We start from the raw sequence: 25,470 nt of genomic DNA on the forward strand, positions 1-25,470 counted from the left end.
ACGGCTGCCCACTCCAGTGTTCCTGCCAGGAGAATCCCATGGACAGAGAAGCCTGGTGGGCTGCAGTCCAAGGGGCTGCAAAGAGTCAAACACTACTGAGCAACTAAGCACATTGCAGTAATAGTGAAGGGACTAAAAAAATTATAGAGCACCATCCCAACTCTTAAGAAGTGTTCTGTAAAACAAATGGGACATTTTCACACAACTAATTAAATATCTACAAAAAACTCAAGTACCAAAAGAGTGAGTGAGTGAGGAAATGAATGATTAACTGAAATGAATAAGGGGTTCATTTTAGAGTTGTATAGACCTGGCTTTAAACTTGGGCAAATAGTCAATGTTTCACAGCTTCAGTTTTCACATCTAGAAAATGAAAATTATAAATGTTCCTATCTTGTAGGGTTGTTGTAAGGAATAAATGAGACAATGATCATAAAACACTTACCAGAGTCAGGCATATATCACACAATAAATGTTTATTATTTAGCAGTAGCAGTAGTAGTATAGTAGTATATATAGTATACTATATAGTATTAAATACTATAGTATACTAAATACTATATAGTATTTAGCAGTAGTAGTATAATTAGGTTCCTGAAAAGAGGCAAGGTGGGATGATTTGATGATGGGGCTACAAATAGCATATCCTTACATTCTCAAATAGACTAGGGAAGGGACCAACTGCTAAAGACTAATGCTGCAATGATTATGTTAGATCAAGAGTTCTTAAACTTTTAGGTGTCAGGACTGCCTAATATACTTAAATGTTAGTTAGGACTCAGGATTAGGGTTCTCCAGAAAAAGAGAAACTCTATGTCTTTTTTTAATAGATAAATAGTTATATATGTGCTCATCTCACACGCTAATAAAGTGATGCTTAAAATTCTCCAAGCCAGGCTTCAGTAATACGTGAACCATGAAATTCCAGATGTTCAAGCTGGTTTTAGAAAAGGCTGTGGTGATCATCCAAATGGTAGGGTTTCTATTTTCTTAGATGCTGTTGTCTTCAATCAGATGCCTGCCATCACCCAGATTCCTTCATAGAGATATTTATTTCTTTATACCAGCTTTGACTATCTAATGTCCTTCCATTTCACCCTGCAGGACTCTCTTGAATATTTCTTGCAGGGCAGGTCTAGTGATAATCAACTTCCTCAGCTTTGTTTACCTGTGAACGTCTTAATTTCTCTCACACTCCTGAATTACAGTTTTGTCAGATAAAGGACTCTCCGTTGACGGGTATTTTCTTTTAGCACTTTAAATATATTGGCTCACTGCTTTTTGGCCTGTAAAATTTCTGATGAAAATTCTTCTGATATTTTTTTGAGGATGTTTTGTACATGAAAAGTCACTTCTCTTTTGCTGCTTTTAAGATTCTCTACCTTTGACAGTAAATTAACTTTCAAATTGATTTAAAATAAGAAAAATTCTTTTATATTTAATTTTTACAATTTCCCTCACTTTTTTCTTTGTGTAGATCTAATTTCTATCTTGCTCCTTCTGTCTAAAAAATCTTTGTTGTTGTTCAGTCACTCAGTTGTGTCCAACTCTTTGCGACACCATGGACTGCAGCACTCCAGGCTTCCCTGTCCTTGACCATCTCCTGGAGTGTGCTCAAACTCATGTCCACTGCGTCAGTGACGCCATCCAACCATCTCATCCTCTGTCATCCCCTTCTCCTTATGCCTTAAATCTTTCCCAGCATCAGGGTCTTTTCCAGTGGGTTGGCTCTTCTCATCAGGTGGCGAAAGTATTGGAGCTTCAGCTTCAGCGTCAGTCTTTCCAGTGAATATTCAGGGTTGATTTCCTTAGGGATTGACTGGTTTGATCTTGCTCTCCAAGGGACTCTCAAGTCTTCTCCAGCAACAGTTTGAAGACATCAATTTCTTGGCGCTCAGCCTTTTTTATTGTCCAGCTCTCACATCCGTATATGACTACTGGAAAAACCATAGCTTTGACTAGATGGACCTTTGTTGGCAAAGTAATGTCTCTGCTTTTTAATATGCTGTTTAGGTTTGTCATTACTTGTCTTCTAAGGAGCAAGCATCTTTAATTTCATGGCTGCAGTCACTGTCCACAGTGATTTTGGAGCCCAAGAAAATAAAGTCTGTCACTGTTTCTATTGTTTCCCCATCTATTTACCATGAAGTGATGGGACTGGATGCTATGGTCTTTGTTTTTTGAAGTTTTTCCTTTATGATCAGCTTTGTTTTTCTGGAAAAATCTTTACTTTACTTTCATTTTCTGGTAGATATTACTGCTGTATATGGAATTCTGAGTTGATAATTTTTTCTTTTAGCGTTCTAAAGATGTCACTTCCATTGTCTTCAGGCTTGTGTAGTTTCTGACGAGAAATCTAGCAAAACTCTATTTGTTCTTTGGTATATGATTTTTCTTTTTTCTCTGCTGTCATGATTTTCTATTTATATTTGATTTGAAGCAATGTAACTATCATGTATTTAGGTGTGCTTTTACATTTTTAACATAATTGTTATTTATCCTGCTGAGATTCTCTGGGATTATTGGATCTACATTTCATTAATTTTCAAAAATCCTTGGCCATTTTCCTTTACCTTCTTCTACCTCATTTCTCTTTCTTCTACTGGAACTCCAGTTACTTGCATGTTATACTGCTAGTATGTTTCATAGCTCTTGGAGGCTCTATTCTCCCTACTTCTCCACCCCTTATCTTTTTTTTTTTTTTTCCTTTTGGTGTTTCTGTTTGGAACATTTCTACTAATGTATTGACAACTTCACCTATTTTTTATTCAATTCTAGTCTGCTAATGAACTTGTCAAAGAACTGCTAATGAACTTAACTTCTGATATTGTACTTTTCCTAGCATTTCCACTAATCTATTTTTAAACCTACATCTCTGAAATTCCCCATTTCTCTATGCATGTTGTCAACTTTTACATTTTGTCTTTTATTAATCACAGTTATTAACATCTTTTTTTGTGTGTGTTCCAATATCTGAGTCATCTCTGAATCTGGTTGTGTTATCTCTTGATGAAAGTTGGTTTCTTTCCCCAGCTTTTCTGTGTGTCTCAGTTTTTGACTAAACGTCATATAGTATAAAACAGAAAAGAGTAAGGTAGATATTGCTTATGCCCAGATATGGGCACATCTCTCTTTATATCAGAGATAATAATAATGTGTGGGTATTTTGTAAGAAAGGATTTGTTCTTTGCCTTGAGTTCCTGAGACGGGCTTCTAAACCCTTGAAATTTCCTAAGTGACAGGAATGTGTTTATTAATTGTGGTGGGTGTAAAGGGATTAAAGTGTTAAGGCTTTGAGCCACATGATATCAGCTTGAGTTCCTGACCACTGGAGAGGTGGCAGGGGCTGAAAATTGATTTAAATCACATGGTCAATAGTACAATTAATCATGCTTATGTAATGAAACTCCAGTGAAAACTCTGAACATTATGGTTCAGCTGAACCTCCTGATTGGTGAGCACTTCAGTGTGCCATGGAGAGAGGGTAATGCATCCTGACTCCATGGGGAGTGGGGTGGAAGCTCTATGTTTGAGATCCTCCAAACTCTTGCCAAACGTATTCTTTACTTGGCTAAATCTTATTTGTATCATTACAGCAAAACTATTCAAAAGTATAATGTTTCCTGAGTTCTCTGGTTTGTTCTAGTGAATTATCAAACCTGATAAGTTTGCATCAACTCCCAAAATTGTGGTCAGTTGGTCAGAAGTGTGGGCAGTCTGAGTACACCTTAATTGATGGCAGCTGAAGTGAGGGAAGTTTTGTTGGGGATAACTTCAACTTGTGGAGTTTGAATTAATTCCAGTGGATAGCATTATATGACTAAATAACTTCTTGGCACAAATGGCCAAAAAGTACATGAAAAGGTGCTCAATATCAATAACCATCAGGGAAATACAAATCAAAACCACAATGAGATGACACCTCACACCTGTTAAGATGGCCTTTATATTAAAGAAAAAAGAAAATGAGGTAACTAGTGTTGAGAAAATTTGGAGAAAAGGAAACCTTTGTACATGGTTGGAATGTAAATTCATTTAACCATTATGGAAAATAGCACAGAGATTCCTCAGCACTCGCATTCCCCAAATGGAACTACCATGTAACTCAGAAATCCCCCTTTTGGGTATATATCTGAAGGAAATGAAATCAGTATCTCAGAGACATCATTACAGCATTATTCATAATCATCAACAGGTTGTGAAAAAAACCTAAGTGTTAATGGATGAATGGATAAAGAAGATGTGAGAAAATATAAACATGATATTATTTGGTCACTTCTTGGAAGGAAATCCTGTATTTGTGACAACAAAGATGAACCTGGAGGATACTGTGCTAAGTGAAATAAGCCAGAGAGAGAAAAACTGTATGATTTTACTTGTATGTGGAATCTAAAAAAAGTCAAACTCAGAAGGTAGAATGGTGGTTACCAAGGGCTAGAAGGTGAGAGAAATAGATGCTGGTCAATGAAAACAAACTTTCAGCTATAAGGTGAATAAAATCTTCAAAATTTAATCATTATAATAGCAATCATGCCTTTGGATTCTATTTCGTCATAATTTGAAAATGACTTAAACAGATATGAATATTCCTAAAATGAAAAACATGATGCACAGTAGCTTTTCTATGGAATTTCTATTAACTAGCAGAAATTTCTATTTCTAGACACTCACTCTATAGGTTTATAAAAATAAATGTTATGTATTGGGTCTTTATTTGTATTATACCCACTCTAGTACTCTATTCTGTATAGAAAATGAGCTATGATGTGAGCAAGACATCCAATAAAGGTGTTGCTGTTCAGTTGCTCAGTCATGTCCAACTCTTTGTGACCCCGTGGACTGCAGCACGCCAGGCTTCCCTGTCCTTCACCACCTCCTGGAGTTTGCTCAAACTCATGTCCATCAAGTCAGTGATGCCATTCAACTATTTCATCCTCTGTCACCTCTTCTTCTCCTGCCCTCAGTCTTTCCCAGCATCAGGGTCTTTTCTAATGAGTAGGCTCTTTGCATCATGTGGCCAAAGTATTGGAGCTTCAGCTTCAGCATCAGTCTTTCCAATGAATATTCAGGGTTGATTTCCTTAAGGATTGACTGGTTTGATCTTGCTCTCCAAGGGACTCTCAAGTCTTCTCCAGCAACACAGTTCAAAGCCATCAATTCTTTGGTGCTCAGCCTTTTTTTATTGTCCAATTCTCACATCCATATATGATTACTGGAAAAACCATAGCTTTTACTATACAGACCTTTGTCGGCAAAGGGATATCTCTGCTTTTTAGTACACTGTTTAGGTTTCTCATAGCTTTTCTTCCAAGGAGCACACATGTTTTAATTTCACAGCTGCAGTCACCATCCACAGTGATATTGGAGCTCAAGAAAAGAAAATCTGCCACTCACTGTTTCCATTTTTTCCCCATCTATTTGCAATGAAGTGATGGGCCTGAATGCCATGATCTTAGTTTTTTGAATGTTCAGTTTTAAGCTAGCTTTTTCACTCTCTTCTTTTACCTTCATCAAGAGGCTCTTTAGTTCCTCTTTGCTTTCTGCCATTTGGGTGGTATCATGTGCATATCTGAGGCTATTGATATTTCTCCCCTCAGTCTTGATTCCAGCTTCTGATTCATCCAGCCCAGCATTTCTCATGATGTATTCTGCACAGAAGTTAAATAAGTAGGGTGACATTATATAGCCTTGACATACCCCTTTCCCAATTTGAACCCAGTCTATTGTTCCACGTCTGGTTTTAATTGTTGCTTCTTGACCTGCATACAAATTCTTCAGGAGGCAGTTAAGGTGATCTGATATTCCCATCTCTTTAAGAATTTTCCACAGTTTGTTGTAATCCACACACACAGTCACAGGCTTTAGAGTAGGTCAAGGAAGACTTTTTTTTTTTTTCTGGAACTCTCTTGCTGTTTCTATGATCTAACCAGTCCATCCTAAAGGAAATCAGTCCTGAATATTCATTGGAAGAACTGATGCTGAAGCTGAAACTCCAATACTCTGGCCACCTGATACAAAGAACTGACTCATTGGAAAAGACCCTGATGCTGGGAAAGATTGAAGGCAGGAGGAGAAGGGGACGACAGAGGCTGAGATGGTTGGATGGCATCACCAACTTGATGGACATGCGTTTGAGTAAGCTCTGGGATTTGGTGATGGACAGGGAAGCCTGGCATGATGCAGTCCATGGGGTCACAAGAAGTCTGACATGACTGAGCAACTGAAATGAACTCAACTGAACTGAACAGATGCTGGCAATTTGATCTCTGGTTCCTCTGCCTTTTCTAAATCCAGCTTGTACATCTGGAAGTTCTTGGTTCACATATTGTTGAAGACTAGGTTAAAGGATTTTGAGCATTACCTTGCTAGTTTGTGAAATTAGCACAACTGTGTGGTAGTCTGAACACTCTTTGGCACTGTCCTTGTTTGCGATTGGAATGAAAACAGACCTTTTCTAGCCCTGTGGACATTGCTGAGTTTTCCAAATTGGCTGGCATACTGAGTGCAGCACTTTAACATCATCTTTTAGGATTTCAAATAGCTCAGCTGGAATTCCATCACCTCCACTAGTTTTGTTTGTAGTAATGCTTCCTAAGGCCCACTTGACTTCACAGTCCAGGATGTCTGACTCTAGGCAAGTGACCACAGCAACATGGTTGTCCGGGTCTTTAACACCTTTAAAAAAAAAAAAACCAAATGACCATTTTTGTACAGTTCTTCTGTGTATCTTCTCACTGTCTTCTGCTTCTATTAGGTCCTTAGCATTTCTGTCCTTTATTGTGCCCATCTTTGCATGAAATGTTCCCTTGGTATCTCTTAATTTCCTTTAAGAGATCTCTAGTCTTTCCCATTCTATTGTTTTCTTCTATTTCTTTGCACTGTTCACTTAAGAAGGCTTTCTTATCTCTCCTTGCTATTCTTTGGAACTCTTCATTCAGTTGGGTATATCTTTTCCTTTTCCTTTCACTTTTCTTCTTTTCTCAGCTATTTGTAAGGCCTCCTCAGACAACCATTTTGCCTTCCTTTTTCTTGGGGATGGTTTTGGTCACCACTTCCTGTACAATGTTATGAACCTCTGTCCATAGTTCTTCAGGCATTCTATCAGATCTAATCCCTTGAATTTGTTACATCCACTGTATAATCATAAGGGATTTGATTTAGGTCATACCTGAATGGCCTAGTGGTTTTCCTTACTTTCTTCAATTTAAGTCTGAATTTCACAATAAGGAGCCAATAAAGTTAAATTGTGACAAATGTTGATGATCAAATAATTGACAATATCACTGTTTAAAATGTATTATTTTTCATTTATCTGAGTAATACTGAATTAGTTTTGTTATAGTAAACATAGTAGCATTTAAAGTCAGAAAGTGAGACAGCATTAAGTCAGAAATTAAAAGAAAAAAATGAATTATATTGCAGTGTTGCAGGGAGGCTGAGTTAAACCATTCAGGAGTTTAGCTGGGTCTGGCTTTTCTTTTCATTTTCAATGTACTATAGGCTTCAAGTGCCTGTATTTTTTAGTTGCTGTTACCTTATGCTTGTAGTGGGGTTTGAAAAGCTTGAAGTTTTTTCTATGTTCCTGCTTTACCTCCATTTGCAAGCATCCCTGTTTGCCTTTCCCATGGGGGTGGGGTGGGGGAGTGCAGGGAAGGGGTGTCTCCATGCTTCCCTACCCCAGTGGTTAACTACTGCTGCTTATTACTTGGTGCTAGACTCGTTGTTGAGACTTGGGTGGTCTTTTGTCCTGACCCAGCCTAAATTTTAGGCCATGTTTCTTCTTCCTGGAGTTGGAGATAGGGCTTTCTTATGCCATGGTAGTCAAACTGCCTCATATCTGTGGTTGATTTTTAGCAGGAGTTTGCTCCTTTTCATTAGCTTACCAGACATCTGCTTTGCGTAGGTGTAGGATTTCTGGGCCCAATGTCATTTTTGGCCTCCCTCCCAGGAGACAGGGTTTTTATTTCCATACTTCCCTCAGTGACACTGGACTCTACCTGTATCACGGTAGACTATTTCCTATCACTCCTGTCCCCAGCACAGACAGCTAGGTTTTCTGTTCCTTCCTTAGATACAATGGAATTTTGTCTGAGCCTTCGAAGTAAGAGGGCTTGCTACCCCTGCTCTAGCAGCCTAAGACCTTTAAAAAAAGGGTCTGGGAAAGCAGGTGAGGCTTCAGGCATGTCACCCAGTAGCAGCCTGTCATCTCCTATTTGCCTATGCCACAAAGGTATCTCTTCAGGTCTCCTGCCCTGCTCCCAAACTTTCTTGTATTTGGTAAAACTCTAACTTCTAAAGTTCCTAAATATTCTGACATGGAACTCACACTTCACCTTTAAGAATGTTAAAATTTTAGTTGATTTCTTCCAGCCACTTTTGTCTCTTGTGCTCTTAAAGATAAAATGGTTTATTTCATATACTGAGTCCCATCGGTTTATTTGGTTATCCTGAGGCCCCAACTATCTGATAGGCTCAAGAAAAATGATTTTCATAGATCACTTTGCAATTTTTTGTTGTTAAGATGGAAGAAACATTCTCATGGAACTTTTTATATTCTAAGTGAAACCAGAACTCTCATCTGCTTATTCTTACAAATGAATTTTACTCATTTTCTAAATTATGAATAAAAATTACATTAGAATTTTGACTAGAATTTTACTAAATTTCAGAGGGATGAACATTATAGTTTGGTCTTTCCATCCAGAAATACTGGTATTTCTACTCATTTATAGAAAAAAGCACACTCCAGATTTCTTATGATATGGAGTCAATGATTTAATTGATTTTAATGTAAATTCTGTATTATCAAAACACAAATAGAGGTGGCTTTTGGTATTAAAACACAGAAATAATAGCAAAATTCAAAATTATTAGGCTAGAACCTAATAATCATGTAGATATTGAGAAGCATAGCAAAAATTAAAATTATTTTAGTTCTGAGACGCCTAGGAGACAAGACCGAAATGGAAATAGTATGTTATATTGTTCTCTTAGTTTAATAGAAAGAATGCAGTTTTATTAGCACAAATTTTTCTGGCATTGAATCCCAAGCGCTTTTTAAATGTAGTTACTTTTAGAAATAGGAAGGCAGAAGCTGAATTCAAACACTGGTAGAAAATAGTTAATTGTCTTTCAGTTGACCATTTCTTTCCCTCACCTTAATAAATTCCAAGAGCACATTTCCTGTGAATGCATGTACATTTGCTAAGTCATGTCTGCTTCTTGGAGATCCCATGGACTACAACCCTCCAGGCTCCTCTGTTCATGGGATTTTCCAGGCAAGAAAACTGGAGTGGGTTGCCATTTCCTCCTCCAGGGGATCTTCCTGATCCAGGGACTGAACCTGTACCTCCTGTGTCTCCTGTATTGCAGGCAGATTCTTTACCACTGTGCTATCTGGGAAGCCTATTTAATAGAAAAATCAATAAATGTGAAAAGTTGAAGTAAACCTGACAAGTTTTTCAGAACAATTGTTGAAAATATTTATTTAGAAAACACCTTTTAGTTGGAAAACAGCAGAAACAAAAAAGAAATATCACATTTCAAACATATATTACCAACAGAATACAATGCTGAGTTTAGTTTCATAATAAAAGCCACACCAATTTGTATGTGTGGCCAAGGATGGAGGTGTGGAAAAAGAAAAGAATTGAAATTGAGGTAGAAAATAACTCTTTGCCTATTTCCTTCAAGTCTTGTTTGGAGAAGAACCTCTGGAAAACCATGAGTTAAGGATAACACTAGTCTACTAGCATGTCAGAGGTAGAACCAATATAATCTCTAAATATAGATATGTCATTCCTCCAGGTAACTCCTTTAAGGTGGTTTGGTTCCACCAATGAATAAAGTTCCTAATTCTACACTAAGTTCATCCTTTGGGACGTCAATATCATCTCCTGCTTCTTCCCCAAGCTTCTTCCACCACGGTGCTTGTATATGTTTCAGGGTGGTAAGATGGGCCTGCTTGGCTTTGGCTGCCACAGGCCTGGATCTACTTAGGAAGAGCTCAGGATCTTTTCCTTCTGCCTCCTTCAGACTTGGTGCTTCTGTAGTAACAAAAAATAAACAGGTGAGTGGAAGAGTTCCGTACCAAACAACAAAAACTGAGAAACTGCAGAGCTGGAACTCTGCAATAGCAGCAGAAACTAGATTCTAACTCTGAGCCTAGTATTGCCAGCTGTAGTTGGCATGTGACTATTCACAAGATGTAGCCCATTCTTCTATGTTTAAAGGGAAAGAACAAAGAGGTAGATTTTTTTTTAGATGGTTTGTTTAAAAGAGTAGGAACTTTAAAAAAAACAGCAGAATTCTTACAGATGAGAGGTTCAGTTCTAGCAACCCATCCATTAAAAAATACAAAATTTACAAGTAAATGGCACTAAACAGAGGACCCTGATGCCTTCTGCTCCGCAAATAATAAAAGTGTTTCAGAACCCATCTGGCTTCATGGGATGGGATCTCTCATTTAATGTACCAGCAGTTGTGAGAAGCAAGTGAATTAATTTTTGTGAAAACAATTCATTAAAAATATATAATGGCACCATAAAAAATATATATATATATATAATGGCACCATAAAATACTGTCATTATCTACTTTTAAAGTAGGCTTAAGAAGCTTTTCTTACTATATAACAAAGTCTGGCTAGTAGGGCTCAGCATCTTTGAAATTAATAACTTTGTCTGAGTTGGTACATATGAATGATAGAAAGGCTGAGGGAAGCAGTCAGGAAGGTTAAGGGATATGCATCAGTTGAAAACATTGTGTGCTGATATGATCCAGAAGTAGAAATTTCTGAGGATAGGAAGTGGGCTAATAGACCACTAAATGCTATTTTCCTTCTGAAGATTATGGCTGTCACCAAAATCTTGCATAGGTGTTCCTTTTAGGAAACAGAAATGGAATAAGCACATACTCATCAACTGTTCAATGTTGGTGCTGATCTGGGCCATCAGTGCCTCCCTGTGCTGTTGAGCTCTCTCTTCTAGAGCCCTGCCCATGAAGTAGTGTTGCAGTCGTTCTTGTGCTTGGGAATGGAGCTCCCTGCTGCTGGTCACATCTGATATCTGAGAACCCTGGGAACAAAAGACAAGAAAATTGTTACATGAAAGACACATATATCAAAGTGTGTTTCACTTTTAGTAGTTGCTGCATGTGAGTTCAGTAGCTGTGGCTCCCGGGCTCTAGAGCACAGACTCAGTAGTTGTGGTGGATGGGCTTAGTTGCCCCATAGCATGTGGGATCTTCCTGGACTAGAGACTGAAGCCACGTCTCCTGCACTGGCAGGCAGATTCTTTACCACTGAGCCATCAGGGAAGCCCAATCTTGTACTCTTGAACAAACATTAAATAACTTCTTAAAAGCAGATTCATTGAAAATGCAGGTGGGCAAGATTCTTTTTGATATACTCCTATACCTCACTTCCTCACATAGTGTAGTATTCTGGGAGAAGAGGTAAGATTGAGGAATCAGTGAAAGTTACAAATGGTTTGGTAAAGACACTGGCCTGGAGGAGTAATAGGACCAATCCCTTTGTTCTGAACCCCACCTGAGAAACTGCCTTACTTCTTATCCTATTCCTTCTCTCAAACTTATATGAGCCAAAATGTTATACAGCCTCTAATTTCACAGAACAAGGGACAGAATCATTCAAAGGATCATATTCTTCTGGCTAGTTAGCTACTTTAAAGGGAACTGACCTAATTATTAATATTTAGAACAAGGATGACATAACCTCAACACTGAAACTGATAAAAGTTTCTAACACTACAGTTTTCTCAGGTATTCCAGTTCCTGGATCATGGATGCTGCCTTGTTCTAACTAACATCCTACTTGTCAGCCACAGAGTAACAGCTGTACTAGAGCATGGCTAAAGAGGCACTTCTTTTTTAAATAGGAGAATGCATCAGAATCACGCACAGTGCATTAATAAAAAATAGAGATCAAAGCCCTAAACCATAAGGGCTAAAATTACAAAACTCTTAGAAGAAAAGATAGAGGAAAAGCTTTATGATATTAGATTTGGCAATGATTTCTTTAATATGACACTGTGAAGCTACAGACAACAAAAAAAAATTAGACAAATTGTACTTCATCAAAATGAAAAAGTTTTGTGCATCAAAGGACACTATCACAGAGTAAAAAGGCAGCTCACAGAATGGAATATTTACAAATCATACATCTGATAAGGAATTAATATCCAGAATATACAGAGAACTCCTAAAACTCAACACTAAAAAAAAAAAAAAATCTTATTAAAAATGGGTAAAGGACTTCAATTGAAATTTCTCCAAAAAAGGAGATAAATAGGCAATAAACACATAAAGAGATGTTAAAAATCACTAATTATTAGAGAATGTAAATAAGCCCAAATCACAATATCACTTCATGAGGATGTGAAAATAATAAATGTTGATAAGGATGTACCAACAGTCTTGCTGATGCAGTATGGAAAACCACTAAGTGAAATGTCCTTTACTATTGACTTTACCTTTATGGTCCACGCAATTATAAGACTCCAAAGCCATAGTAAAGCCATGGTAATGCCGTGGTAAGGCTACGATAAAGCCATTGCATTACCTTATGCCAACAATAAATGTACATATACAACTGAGACTTATTTGTTGGTGAGTATCACACACTGCAATAATCAATAATCACAAAAGCCTACACACTGGATGTCTTCTGATATAGTCATCCACTTGTTGTTTCAGTTCAATTCTGCGTGCATCAGTGAGTTCTCTGAGTCCAGGCCAAGGAGCAAATAGTTTCTTTTTCTTACGGCATTTTGCCAGGAATTTAAGAGTCTGGGGGAAAAAAAAAAGATGTGTGATTTTTCTTCCCTGATAGAACTATTTTCTTCCTACAACAATATATAGTAGGGACAACACTGTAATAGTTGTTAACTCATAGGGTGTATAGAGGGAGAGATGACAGATGGGACAGAGGATAATAACTTTATCATTATAATCTTTTGTAGTGTTTTAATATTTTACAAGGATATACTCATGTATTATTTTTACAGAAGGCAATAAAGAGAAATAAACAGGGAACCAGTTCTGGGTTCTAGTCTAAGTTCTAGTCCCTTATAAAACTGTTTGATTTTGGGCAAGTCACTCAATCTCCATAAGACAGGTTCTACGTCTACAGAAAACAGGGATCCCCTATTGTACTTAGCCAAAAGATAGTAAAGATCAAGGAGACAGTAAATTAGAAAAAGTTTGGTAAACAAATGTGCTTCCTTTTGTTCTTCAGAATGAATTCCTGATAAGAAATCTTGTAACAGGCAAGATTTGGAGACAAGAAATTATTTTGCCCAATTTTTTTCACTCTTCTCCTTTGCTCTATGTTCACTTTATTAAAGGCAAAAGTTGGAAAATTATGGCCCACAGATAAAATTCAGCTGCTACCTGTTTTTGAGTAGCTGGAGAAGAATGATTTTTTTACATTTTGAAAGTGAAGTGCAAGTGTTAGTTGCTCAGTCGTGTCCGATTCTTTCAGATCCCATAGACTGTAGCCTGCCAGGCTCCTCTGTCCATGGAATTCTCCAGGCAAGAATGCTGGAATGGGTACCTATTTCCTTCTCCAGGAGATCTTTCTGACCTAGGGATTGAACCAAGGTCACCTGTACTGCAGGCAGATTCTTTACTGTCTGAGTCACCAGGGAAGCCCTTTTACATTTTATATGATTATAAAGTTCAAAAGGAAAAGAATTATGACACGTGAAAATTAAGGGAAATTCAAAATTCAGCATCTACAAATGCTTATTGAAACACAATCATGCTCATTTGTTTCCATACTGTCCACAATTTCTTTTGTGCTACAACCATAGAGCTGAAGAGTTGCAAGAAAACTGCATGACCTGCAACCTAATATATTTTACAATTTGATGCTTTCCAAAAATTTGTTGATGTAACTCTATCATTTAAATTATCAGTTTTAGAAGAACTGTTAAAAATTTACAGCTCTCTGCCGAGTTAGCCTGTCCTCTCCTCTCAAAGACATCAGCTTTAGTTCTTTCAGGTTTTTCTTCTGATGTTTATTTCCATCTACATTTTTGTGACTTTTTTCAGTAATAGGTATTATCTGTTGACTTTCTTATCTGAAAGGTAAGGACTTAGCTCTCTTTCACACATACTTTCTATATCTCTAAATATTCAATATTATTAAATCATAATTTTAGTTATGTTAATGTTCAGTGTTTACATTATGCCTACATAAAGGCTATTCATTTTATGACCATATAGTATGTGATGATTACTTTTTTCTTCCTTGCATATTTTAATACATTAGAAAAATAAGAAATTAATAATTCTAGTATTTTCCTTGATTATTTTTCTATGTATTTATCACTGATTATGCATAACAACTTCTGCCCTAATTGTTCACAAAGTAAAACATATCAGGCAATCTACCAAATTAATTTTCTTGGATATATATTCTGGAGCTTTTTGACCTGCTCCAATCTGAATCAATCGTTCTCTATGCTTGGTGCATAGCTGTCATCCTGATATCCCCATTCACCATCATCTTGGTGACTCTTCATTTTTCCTTTATGTTTTCTGGATTCCTTTCTTGAGTTATTCCTTTGTTTCAGAGATTTGTGATGCATAAATATACCTTTATAGTCTATCTTTATTTTTAACTGATGGTTTGGTTGGATGCAGAATTCTAATTGGAAGTCATTTTCCCTCAAACATGTGTCAGCCTAACTCCAATACCTTTTAGCTTCCAATTATGTTGTTGAAGAGTACTTTTGTTCCCAGTGTATTTCACAGTAATGTGAAATAAATGTGAGTATATTTCTGTCTTTGTATTGGACAGTTGGTTAGTCCTTTTGAATTAAACCACACGATACTTGGTTCTGGGAAATCAAACTATTTTGTTTTCTCTCCTCCAGTTTTTTTTTTTTTTCTTCTCTGTTTCACATGTTTGGATATTTGATCTCTTAGACTGGTTCTCTTTTCTTTTTGCCCTGCTCTCTAGATTTCCCAAACCTTTTTTCCTATCCCTTTTATTATATCTTGTATTATTTTTTCTGGCAAATTATATTGTATTTGTTCCCTGTTATACAGCATCTTGATTTTGTTTCATGTATAATTTTCTTTTAGCTCTCTGAGAAAATAATACATTTAAAATGTTTTCTTATCCTTGCAATAGCTGTTTCCATCAAGTAGTTTTATTCTGTTTGTTTGGTGTTAGCTTTCCTCAGATGTCCAGTGATACTTTGGGCTGTTTAGAAATGCTGAGGAGGAGGAAATGAGCAGGAGGGTAGGGTTAATCTACTATGTACTTCTTTTTAGGGCTACTGAACTGGGCTGTTTCATTGGAGCACCTCAATGTGAGTTTAACTATTTTCTTGGACTGTTCAGATTTCCTCAAGAAAATGCTTTCAACAGGGTTTAAGCCTGGGTGACAGCACTAAGAGCTGAGAAGTAAAAAGGGGTTGGAGGTTTTCATATCAGTATATAAACTTTCCTTAATATCTGTTTTCACTATAGTACTCAAGCCTGCAACTGTGTTTTCATTCTCCTATTGAGAGATTTTTCTCCTTTTCTTCTGTTCTTCCCTTTTCTTGATTTTTCTTCCTTATATTTCCTATCCTTCCTCTGCCTCCTGCTTTTAGTAGTACCAAGTCAGGTTTATGATGCTATGCTGGGAACTCAAAAGTAAAGTTTCCAGAACAGGGGAATTTTTGCCCTTAGACCAGACAAAGTTTACCTTGACATCTCTTTCTCTGTCTCTTCTTCATTCTTTGTTATATTAGGAATCTCTGAGATTATACCTATCTCCAAATGTTTTTTTTTTTCAACTGCCAATGGTTTGTTTCAGTAAGTGCTTTTGCAGTTGGTCTTCAATGGATATGTATACATGGTACTTTTCTTCTATAATCAGGTAGCAAGAATTAGCTATCATTCTGGCTCTAGAGGAGATACAAGCAAACATCACCTTTCTGAGCTTCTTCTTTTTCTTTTTTGTAAAAGAACCAATAATTAGGTTTATTTGCTGGTGCCAGGAAGTATCTCACATTCATTGCTATAAAAACCATGTTTATCACTTTAGTGTGGAATTCTTTAGAAGCACTGGCAAAGTCAGCTTTGGAAATTGGATGCACTGAATATGAATAGGTGGATCACACAAATGGAAAATTCTAGAAGGCAGTCAGACCTGCCCTTGTGCTTGTCACTCGTTTCCAATATTTGATTTTCAGGTTTTGGCTCTTTCAAAGTCATTTTCCACGTTTCTGAAATCAAGAATGGTCTGAGACATCTCTTCATTTGTGTTCATCAAAAATGAACCTAGAGTAGAAGAAGACATTCAGAAAGTTCTAGCTGATGAGAATATTTTCTTCTACCACTAAAATGGTATGTATTCTGTAGTTCTTAGGCTTCCCTGGTGGCTCAGAGGTTAAAGCATCTGCCTGCAATGCGGGAGACCTGGGTTCGATCCCTGGGTCAGGAAGATCCCCTGGAGAAGGAAATGGCAACCCAATCCAGTATTCTTGCCTGGAGAATCCCATGGACGGAGGAGCCTGTTAGGCTACAGTGCACAGGGTCGCAAAGATTCGGACACAACTTCACTTTCACTTTCTGTAGTTCTTAGTTTGAAACAAACTCAGGCATATGTAAACAGCAAACAGTTATTTTCCTAGCATCCGACTCCCAAGGAGTATAAAACAAGTTTTTAAACTAGGATTGTGAATGATTTATAAAGACCAAATTTCAGATTAAACAAATGCAATTACATCTCCCTCACCCATTGCAAGCTGTCATCAGCAATGACAATCTCTTTATTCAAAATACTCTTAGGTTTGGCTCTTTCACAACCATTTTTGAAGTTTTAGTTCTTTTTATCTTCTTTATTTTTTAAAGTTGAGGTACAATATTATTGACATACAATATTATATTAATTTCAGGTGTCCAACATAATGTTGGTATTTGTATATATTTGGAAATGGCTGTCACAGTAGGTATAGTTAACATCTGTCACCATACACAGTTACAGAATTCTTGTGAAAAGAACTTTAAAGATTTACTGTAGTTGTCAGTTAAAAAGCATTGGCTAATGTCAAGAACTGAACTGACTTGATAAAAAAAATCTCGTCATAGTTTTGGTATCTCTGCAGTATATGAGGCTGTGTCCTTTCATGAGGGTCTAAGTTATGTTTGAAAATTAGTAGCACCTCATTGACAATAAACAGAAGATTACAAAAATTTGAAGTCAAGAAAGCATCACATTTTGGATTCTCTAAGGGTAAGTACACTTTTCCATGCTGAACAACTAGTTCTCTTAATGGCTCCTCAAGAATTAGGATGGAGTGGCTTCTCTCAGGATCTTTATTCTCCACCTGGACACTGTCACCTTCCCCCTAACACAGCTGTGTGATGAGGTTCTGTTTTTTGTTGCATATTATCAGGTACAGTATACACATTTCCAGATATGGTTCAAAGGGAGCTTGTCCACCCTTTAGGAATAGGCTGGGAATGCTTTGCTCCTTTGTCCAATTTGAAGTCCAAATGTAAGGTTGGTGTGTAGATATAAATCTTGGACTTGACTCCCAGGGCTTCTCCAGAAATAACAGCAATGGTCACACTATCCTTACTGGGTTTAGGGATTTCACTGCTTTTCAGTTCCTGGTACCAAGGCTTCACTATCTTCTGTGAGCTCCTCAAATTAACCCACAGTTGAAGGTCATGGACTGGCTCCTCTGAGCAAGGCGTCTCTTCATGCACAATGCCCCAGCCTGAGATCATCTAGTACAGGCCTCCTGAGTTCAACTGACCATGTCCATGGCAGTCTTCCTGGGCTATGCTACATCCCCCTTCCAGGAGGTAAGATATTGTTTCAAAACCTCAGTGTGGGTGATCAGGAAATCCGCCTGGCCTACTAACTTTAAATTCATCAAACAGTAAAAATGGAGCCAGATTTTAAAACTCAGGTCTGCCTGAGTTCTGCGGACCCATGCTTCAACCCCTTCTAACTGCTCCTGGCTGAGCACTAACAGGGTAACTTTGGAGGACACCATGTTGAAGGATAAAAAGAGAGCGTTTGGAGGCTTAGCAGATCGCAGTACTCTGCAAAAGAAACTTCCCTGGGAGTCTAAAGCCGGCCAAGGAGGGCAGGGTTCTGCTAACAGATCACTAGCACTGACCTTGCTTGGCCCTATTGATGCCCGGTACTCCCATGTTCTTGGGGGAGTTCTTTGAGCTTCTTAACAGATGTAGAAGCAAGAAAAGAAAATCCTGGAGCATTAAAAGGGTAAAGGCAGCTAATTCTTCAAATTTAATTCCAATACTATACTACTACAGAAATCCCTAATGAATTTAGGGATTTCTACATGAAATCCCTTATTCTACATGAATAAGGATGTGTAATTTGAAATTAGCCGGTTTACACAGAGTAAAAGGTAAAAAGAGGTGAAATTAGTATTTTACATGTACTGAGTTACATAAGCATAACTCAATATATGTAAAATATTAGCATTTCAACATGTAATCAAAATAAAAAATTTGGGACTTCCCTGGTAGTCCAGTGGTTAAGGCTTTGCACTTCTACTGCACCACTGCAGTGGGCATGGGTTTGATTCCTGGTCAGGGAACTAAGATTCCATATGACAAGCAGAACAGGGAAAAAAAAAAAAAAAAAAGGAGGTAGTCATGAGGTGAAGGTATTAGAAAGAACCCACAGGTTCCTCCTTTCACCATCAGTCTCTAACACTAGTGCTGTGCTATGCTTAGTTGCTCAGTTATTTCCAACTCTTTGTGACCCCATGGACTGCAGCCTGCCAGGTTCCTCTGTCCATGGGGATTCTCCAAGCAAGAATACTGGAGTGGGTTGCCAGGCCCTCCTCCAGGGCTAACACTGGTATCTATGGGTTAATCCTTAGATGGCCTTGCTTAGCAGAAGGTAAACAACATGCATGGATGTGATTCAGTGACAGAACAGGACCATCTATTGCAGACTTGGCCTGAATGAGAAAGATGTAGGCAGCAGACTATCTCTCCCAGAGTAGAGTACTACTCTGTTTTTTGAATGGTTTGAAAAAAACTTTGTAAAAGCTTAATCAGGGAAATCAACAGAGAGACTGTTCATAATCTATGACTGTGAAAAACTGAAACTGACCTATAATTTTACAATAAGGGATTATAAATCTAAATGCTATAAGACTGAAATCCTAATATGAACATTAACTATATATAAGTAAACAACTATATATTAGGAAAACTAGATATTAAGTGAAATAGACAGTCTTGTGCTATAAAATATTACTATGCTCCAGATAAACCCCAGGAAAATCACTGAAGAACACCATTCTATAATTCAAGAATTATAATGATCTAATTATACCTAATATATTATCTATGCATTTAAAACATCCAATATGATATGCTGCACTTAAACAGGACTTTACAATTGAAAAAATACTTTCCCATAAATTAGGTCATCTGATCCACATAACAACTGAGTGAAAAAGACAGGGTAGATATTCATTCATGTATCAAGCACATGCGAGAAGTTGACAATAAATAAGACTTAGTGACTTATCCTTGAGATGCTCATAGTTCAAGTATAAACAAAAAAATTAACAAATAACAACACTGCATTTTGGTAAATGACGCACAAGGTTCTATCAAAGTAATAAAGACTGAATATCTAAATCATTTTGGCCCTAAGGAGGTTCTGACAGAGGAAGAAACTAAGGCTTAGAAAAAGCTAAGTGACTTAAGCAAGACTTTACAGCAGGTAAACAGCAAAAGTCAAGTTTGAACCCATGTCTCTGCCTACTAATCCAGTACTCTTTTTACTACATCAGACTTACTGCTCTCTGAAGTATGACAGCTGCTTTATATTCCGTAAGAGATGGCCTCTGTTGGCGAAATTTTTTCCTTTCCCTGTACCCTTTCCAATGTTTCTGGATAATCAGTGCTGATTTCTCTTCTATTTCCTGGTTATATTTTTCCACCTGACCTAAAAAGATGACAGACACTGTTACAACATACTCACTTCTATGCTTTCTCAAATTCTAGAATCAGGACAATCAAAGTAACAATCTTGTAGTCCTTTAATTATTTTCAATATGATTTTCCCAATTCTATTATTTTACAATGGTTATAAGATTTTAGAAACAAAGAGCTCCAAAAGTCTTCTCAGTTTATGCATCTTCTTTAGAAAAAAGACTCACATAATTATTTTGAGTCCTATAAATGAGAAAGGACTAAAAATCCAATAGCAAAAATATTTAGAAAAAAAGAATCATAAGTAAATAGTTAGAAAGTCATTCAGTACCACCAAAAGGAAAGGGCACATTGTGCATATACATTACCTACTCTGTATGGTTCTAAATTTCTCTTGAGTCACTCACTTGGTTCTACAGATAATTTTTAGTTTCTAGCAATTGGTCAGCATATATTCTAGGGTTCACAGTAGCTAATTTAATTTTTAAATTTATAAATTTAAAATATAAAAAATTTTTAATTTTAAAAATTAAAAGGGATATATTTGAGAGACAGTGCCAAATTCATAGGATTTAGTCGTGAACTACATGTGGAGGGAGGGGAAAAAATTCCAGGATGTCTCATAGATGGGACATTGAGTAGACTGCTGGTGCAATTACCTGAGAGATTAGGAACAGAAGTAGAAATCTGTGGGGACAGATAATGACTAGCTTTGGGGATGCCTGTGGCTATCTAAGTAAAGCTAATCAATAAGCACCTACCTACAGAGCTGTGCTGTCCAATGTAGTAAGCACTAGTCACAAATGGCTACTTAAAGACAATAAAATTTAAGGCCCTCAAGTGCACTAGCCACATTTCAAGTCAACAGCTATCTCTAACCATTGGTACTGTACTGAACAGTGCAGACAAAGAACATTTTATTTTGTAAAAAGTTCTGTTTGGTAGGGCTGGTCTAGATCTTAGGAAAAAGGGTGAGGATGCAGACAAGACTTAACAGTGCTAAGCACTCATTTGGTAATTGAAGCTACAGTTATGGATGGGATACCCCAGGAAGAGCAATATGAGAATAATGGGGTAAGGAAGGAACCCTGGGATGGATCTATATTTAAGGGAAAGGAAGAAAAGTAAGAGGCTATTGAGGGATACTGGGAATAAGTAGTAGGAAGGGAGAGAAGAATAAAAAAGGAATGTTGAAAAGACTCAGATTTCCCAGGCTACACTTTAACATTAATTTCAGTTTTGTGTGTCAAAGATGGCAAGAAGGTGTCACCAGGTTTGTACTGAGGCATGAGTTAAGTTCTGAGGGCAGAATGTAGCAACGTAGCAATATTCTAACATCTTACTAAGTTCAAGGGGTTCTTTCTTTATGTCAAAGACATCTATCTTTAAGCATAAAATTTTATGTTTCACTGATTTATCTGAAAATTAAGAAAAATTAGTGGAGAGATTGCTCATCATCAACTAGTAAGTCTAATCAGAAAAAAATAAGAATTTTTTTTTTTGACTGAAGAGATTTAGTAAGATTTACCTGAAAAAGTTGAAACAGGGCTAAAGGCCCACATTTAAAAATTAACTCATCAGGTAGCTAGGAAATTTGGTTTATCAAAAGCTACCCTATCAGTCTTATGCTTATAAACTGATAATGCCACACACCTGGATGAACTATTTCAAGCATACTCAGCCGTATTTCTCGGGAAAGTCTCATGGCTCTCTGCCTTTGAATTTGCAGCTGTAATCTGTGGTCCTCTTCTTCCTTCTGTCTACTTAGCTTCATTAACATCTTTGTTCGTTTAGATCTATGATGGAAACATTAAGTACACATAATTTTCATAATCATATATCTACTCAAGAAGTATATGAAAAAAGGCTTAACCTCGCTGGTAATCATATAAGTACAGAGAGCAAAAAAGATTTTAAAGATAATCCCTAGTGTAGTTACAATATGATGAAATAAGTTTTCATGTGCTGCGTATACAACATTTCTGAAGAAATATTTGGATATATGCATCAAATTTTTTTCTGGAGAAATATTTATGTATCAAACACCTTAAAAATCATAACCAATTAATTCCATTTCTAATACTCCTTAAGGAAAAATCTGATACATATGTCAATATTTATGTTCAAGGATTTTCTCCACATCATTACAATAGTAACAAGTTGAAAACAAACCATATGTCTTACAATGTTGTTGCTGTTTAGTTGATAAGTCATAGCCCACCAGGCTCCTTTGTCCATGGAATTTCCCAAACAAGAACACTGGGGTGGGTTGCCATTTCCTACTCCAGGGGATCTTCCTGACCCAGGGATTGAACCTGCATCTCCTGCACTGGCAGGTAGATTCTTTACCATTGAGCCACTAGGGAAGCCCATATTCTACAACAGTGAGTTATATAAATAAAGTCTGGTTCATTCACTGGATGGAATTCCATAAACTATGAAAAAATAAAAATTTCAAAGAAGTACTTAATGGGTTTTGTTCATTTAATTCAACCAATATTTATCTGAGTGATTGCTGCCTACAATCACTGTCCCTAGGGCAAACAAAGAAGAGATACAGTTATGCCTTTGAGATCAGTTTCAAGGGGAAGTTGAAAGGTAGTGGAATATTCCACTTTGGCATAAAGACTGTTTTGAGCTGGAGGCAAAAGAGAATGACGAAGCATAGAAAGAAGTCTTCCCAGAGTGTTTCACACGTTAAGAAATTGTTTTTGTTAATCTGTTTTTGTTTTTGTCAGTATAATCTTCATGACCCCAACCAATGAACCTAAAATAGAGAGAGGGAAAAATTGTTTTCTTCCGCTACAAGTCAAACAAATAAGATAACCTAAATACCAGCACCATGTTAGAGGTAGGCAAATTGTGAGCTATTCTGAGGGTAACTGAGAGGGCTGTTAGCTGCTTCAGAAAACCTTGCTGAGGAAAAGGGCAGAAAATGAAATTTTAACAGAAAATAAAGTTTCTGACCATGAAAAATGATTAAAAAAGAAAGCCCCAAGAAAGTGCTTTAAAAAGGGTGTGACTATAATAGAATACCTCTTGTTTAATCCGAAGCTCTGATGAATCTAGGTCCATGATTATGGGGGGTGGGCAGTCCCTCCCCCAAAAAAACATGGGAGAGGGAAATTACTCTGAGAGAATGACCTGACCACAAAGAGACAGAAATAACCTTTGCAGAAAGCCCAGCTACAAAGGAAGTAAAAGAAATTTGCATAAACTGTTGCAACTAATAGAAGAGGAAAGGTGCTCAAGCCTGAAGCAAACTGGAGATTAAAAAATTAAAAACTCATTATAATGTGAGATATAAGCAATTTTGGCCTCATGGAAAATGCCTTTTAAGGGATATATTTATAACCACTCTGGTGTTGCTACATAAACAGTGGACTATTAATTAGATTCCATAGATACACTTCTAAGTGGACAAAATCTGTAATTCTAGGATACTTTTAAATAGAGATTTTTTAATATTGCAAAGGAAAATAGACTGGCAAATTTGGCAACTACTGTAAGACTAAACATTAAAGGTCTGAATCCATGGCACAGGGGCACCTTTAACTGTAAGAGGATGCACAGCTGAAAATGATAGCAGGTAGAATCCATGAGTGGTAACTATTCTACCTGAGTTCACTACAAAGGTAAAGCTATACCAAGAACATCTCAGACTCTTGTAAACAATATATTGTGACTCTCAAAATATCCATCATTTCTCAAATTTATTTCACCAAAGAAATAATTAATATTTTTAAAGAAATAGCAGGTAAGTTAGACAATAAACCTTGAGCAATGCCTGAATGGATTATACTTGCCTCTCATGCGTACTATTTATTTAATAGATCTGTCTGCCTAACTAGATATGTAAATCTTCAACGGCAAAAAATGTACATTTCCCTCCCTACCACATTCTCAGTGCCCAGTAACATGCTAAAAAAATTTCTATTATTTTAATCTTGTGAGTTACACAGACAATTATCCCACCTTATAGATGGGAAATTTGAGACTAAGGGAGGTAGGGAAACTTATCCAAGATCATTCAGCCCATAAGTTGCTGAGGAGGAATACAAACTCAAGTCTGTTTAACTGTCCCAATACCTACCATAGGCTCTGGAATATATTAGGCACTTGAAACATGTTTAAAAAATTACATGTTTAAAAATTTCATTGGTAGCTTTTTTGCTACCAACGAAACTCATGCCCAATGATATTAGTAACGTTTTAAGTCTTCTCTGAAGGAAACTTTACCAATGAAAAGAATGTCCATTAAGGGACACAGCCAGAGTGGCTTCAATATCTACCACTAATCCACGCAGGTTCTTAGAGGCAACTGAAAGAAAACACACAAACGACTTAGCTCCTAACGTCATTAATGATAAAGCAGGGCCATCTCACCAGTGATTTTTCATGCAACCTATTTTAGTTCACTATTTTAAAACATGTTTGTAACTGAGAAATGCAGCTGCAGTTATTAAAATAGTTTCAGTTTTCTTAAAAAAAAAATTGACTTCTGGAATATGCAAGTGACACTTCAATGAACTAAAATTTAGCTTTAAGTTAGGTTACATGAAATCATCTCTGAGATGGCTCTAATTTATCAACGATGACCTAGGAGCTAAATCATATGTGTGTGGCATGTGTGTGTATGTTCTTTTTATTGCCTCTAAGAATCTAGATGTAGTCTTGTAAAAACTGGGCCACATCTTCATTATTTCATTTTTAGTCTACTTGAAATAAATGACAAACTATGTCATATGTCAATGGCCAAATCCATCCATGACATAGTTACTGAGGAAAATCAGGTTAACATACTTCAGCTTTTTTATATTCATACATATTTTTACCATAATTACATTTGAACAATTATGGCAACTTTTGGTTTTAAGAGTTTAATGAGATATTGACCATTATTGGCTCCCTCTGTAGACCCGGTTCACAAAAGTCTTAAGTGAATAGGATTATGTACTTGTTACGTTAGATTCCTGTTTTATGTTATGTCCTCTGCTTTTGAAAGTATATTAAGGTTAACAAAGTGCTGGCACTCAGAAATGTATGAAGCAAGAATAAAAGAAATACACTAGAATATTGAAAAAGAAAAAAAAAAACTAAGTTTTCACTCAGCTATACTCTAATAAGATAAATCTAGCCCTCTCAGATCATCAATCCTCTCACCCAAATTTTTTACCTGAAACTCCTCTGCAAAGTAATCACAGCAGATGGAAGCTTCTTCAATCTCTTTCTAGTCTGGAAACCCTTCCAATAAGCTTGAATCAAGCAAGCTGCTTTATGTCGTTTCTGAAATTAAAGGCCAGAATTAATTTAAAGACATCCCTAGGCAAGTTGTTTTTAGAAGTTTACTTCTTAAAATATCAGCCTGGGCAAGTATTAATCTCCATCTTTAATAAGTTGAGCAGAAGGCAACATTTATATAAACCCAGGACAGGGACAGCCTAAGAATATTAAACCTCATCTCCCAAAGGAGGCTCAGTTAGGCAATATCTAAAATGTATTCAAGATGCAGTC

At 36.8% G+C, this 25,470-nt stretch overlaps 1 protein-coding gene and 1 pseudogene across 4 annotated transcripts in view; both read right to left on the reverse strand.

Moving 5' to 3' along the window:
• Positions 1–9,457: 9,457 nt before the first annotated feature.
• The window catches only part of IQCB1 (IQ motif containing B1), a 42,090-nt gene continuing 26,077 nt past the window's right edge, over positions 9,458–25,470 (reverse strand). For 3 of the 4 annotated variants that reach the window (XM_043473105.1, XM_043473107.1, XM_043473104.1), the window contains exons 9-14: positions 25,133–25,242; positions 21,610–21,752; positions 19,821–19,969; positions 12,676–12,807; positions 10,916–11,075; positions 9,458–10,046 (exon numbers count right to left, since the gene is read on the reverse strand). In XM_043473105.1, coding sequence (XP_043329040.1) covers positions 9,817–10,046; positions 10,916–11,075; positions 12,676–12,807; positions 19,821–19,969; positions 21,610–21,752; positions 25,133–25,242 — 924 coding nt within the window. In that variant the 3' untranslated portion in view covers positions 9,458–9,816. Of the gene's footprint in view, positions 10,047–10,915; positions 11,076–12,671; positions 12,808–19,820; positions 19,970–21,609; positions 21,753–25,132; positions 25,243–25,470 lie in introns of those variants that run through there. The other variant, XM_043473108.1, reaches the window with a different exon arrangement.
• LOC122444617 lies at positions 14,371–19,240 on the reverse strand (annotated as a pseudogene).

This window comes from Cervus canadensis, chromosome 7, assembly GCF_019320065.1.
Source record: "Cervus canadensis isolate Bull #8, Minnesota chromosome 7, ASM1932006v1, whole genome shotgun sequence".
NCBI lineage: Eukaryota > Metazoa > Chordata > Mammalia > Artiodactyla > Cervidae > Cervus > Cervus canadensis.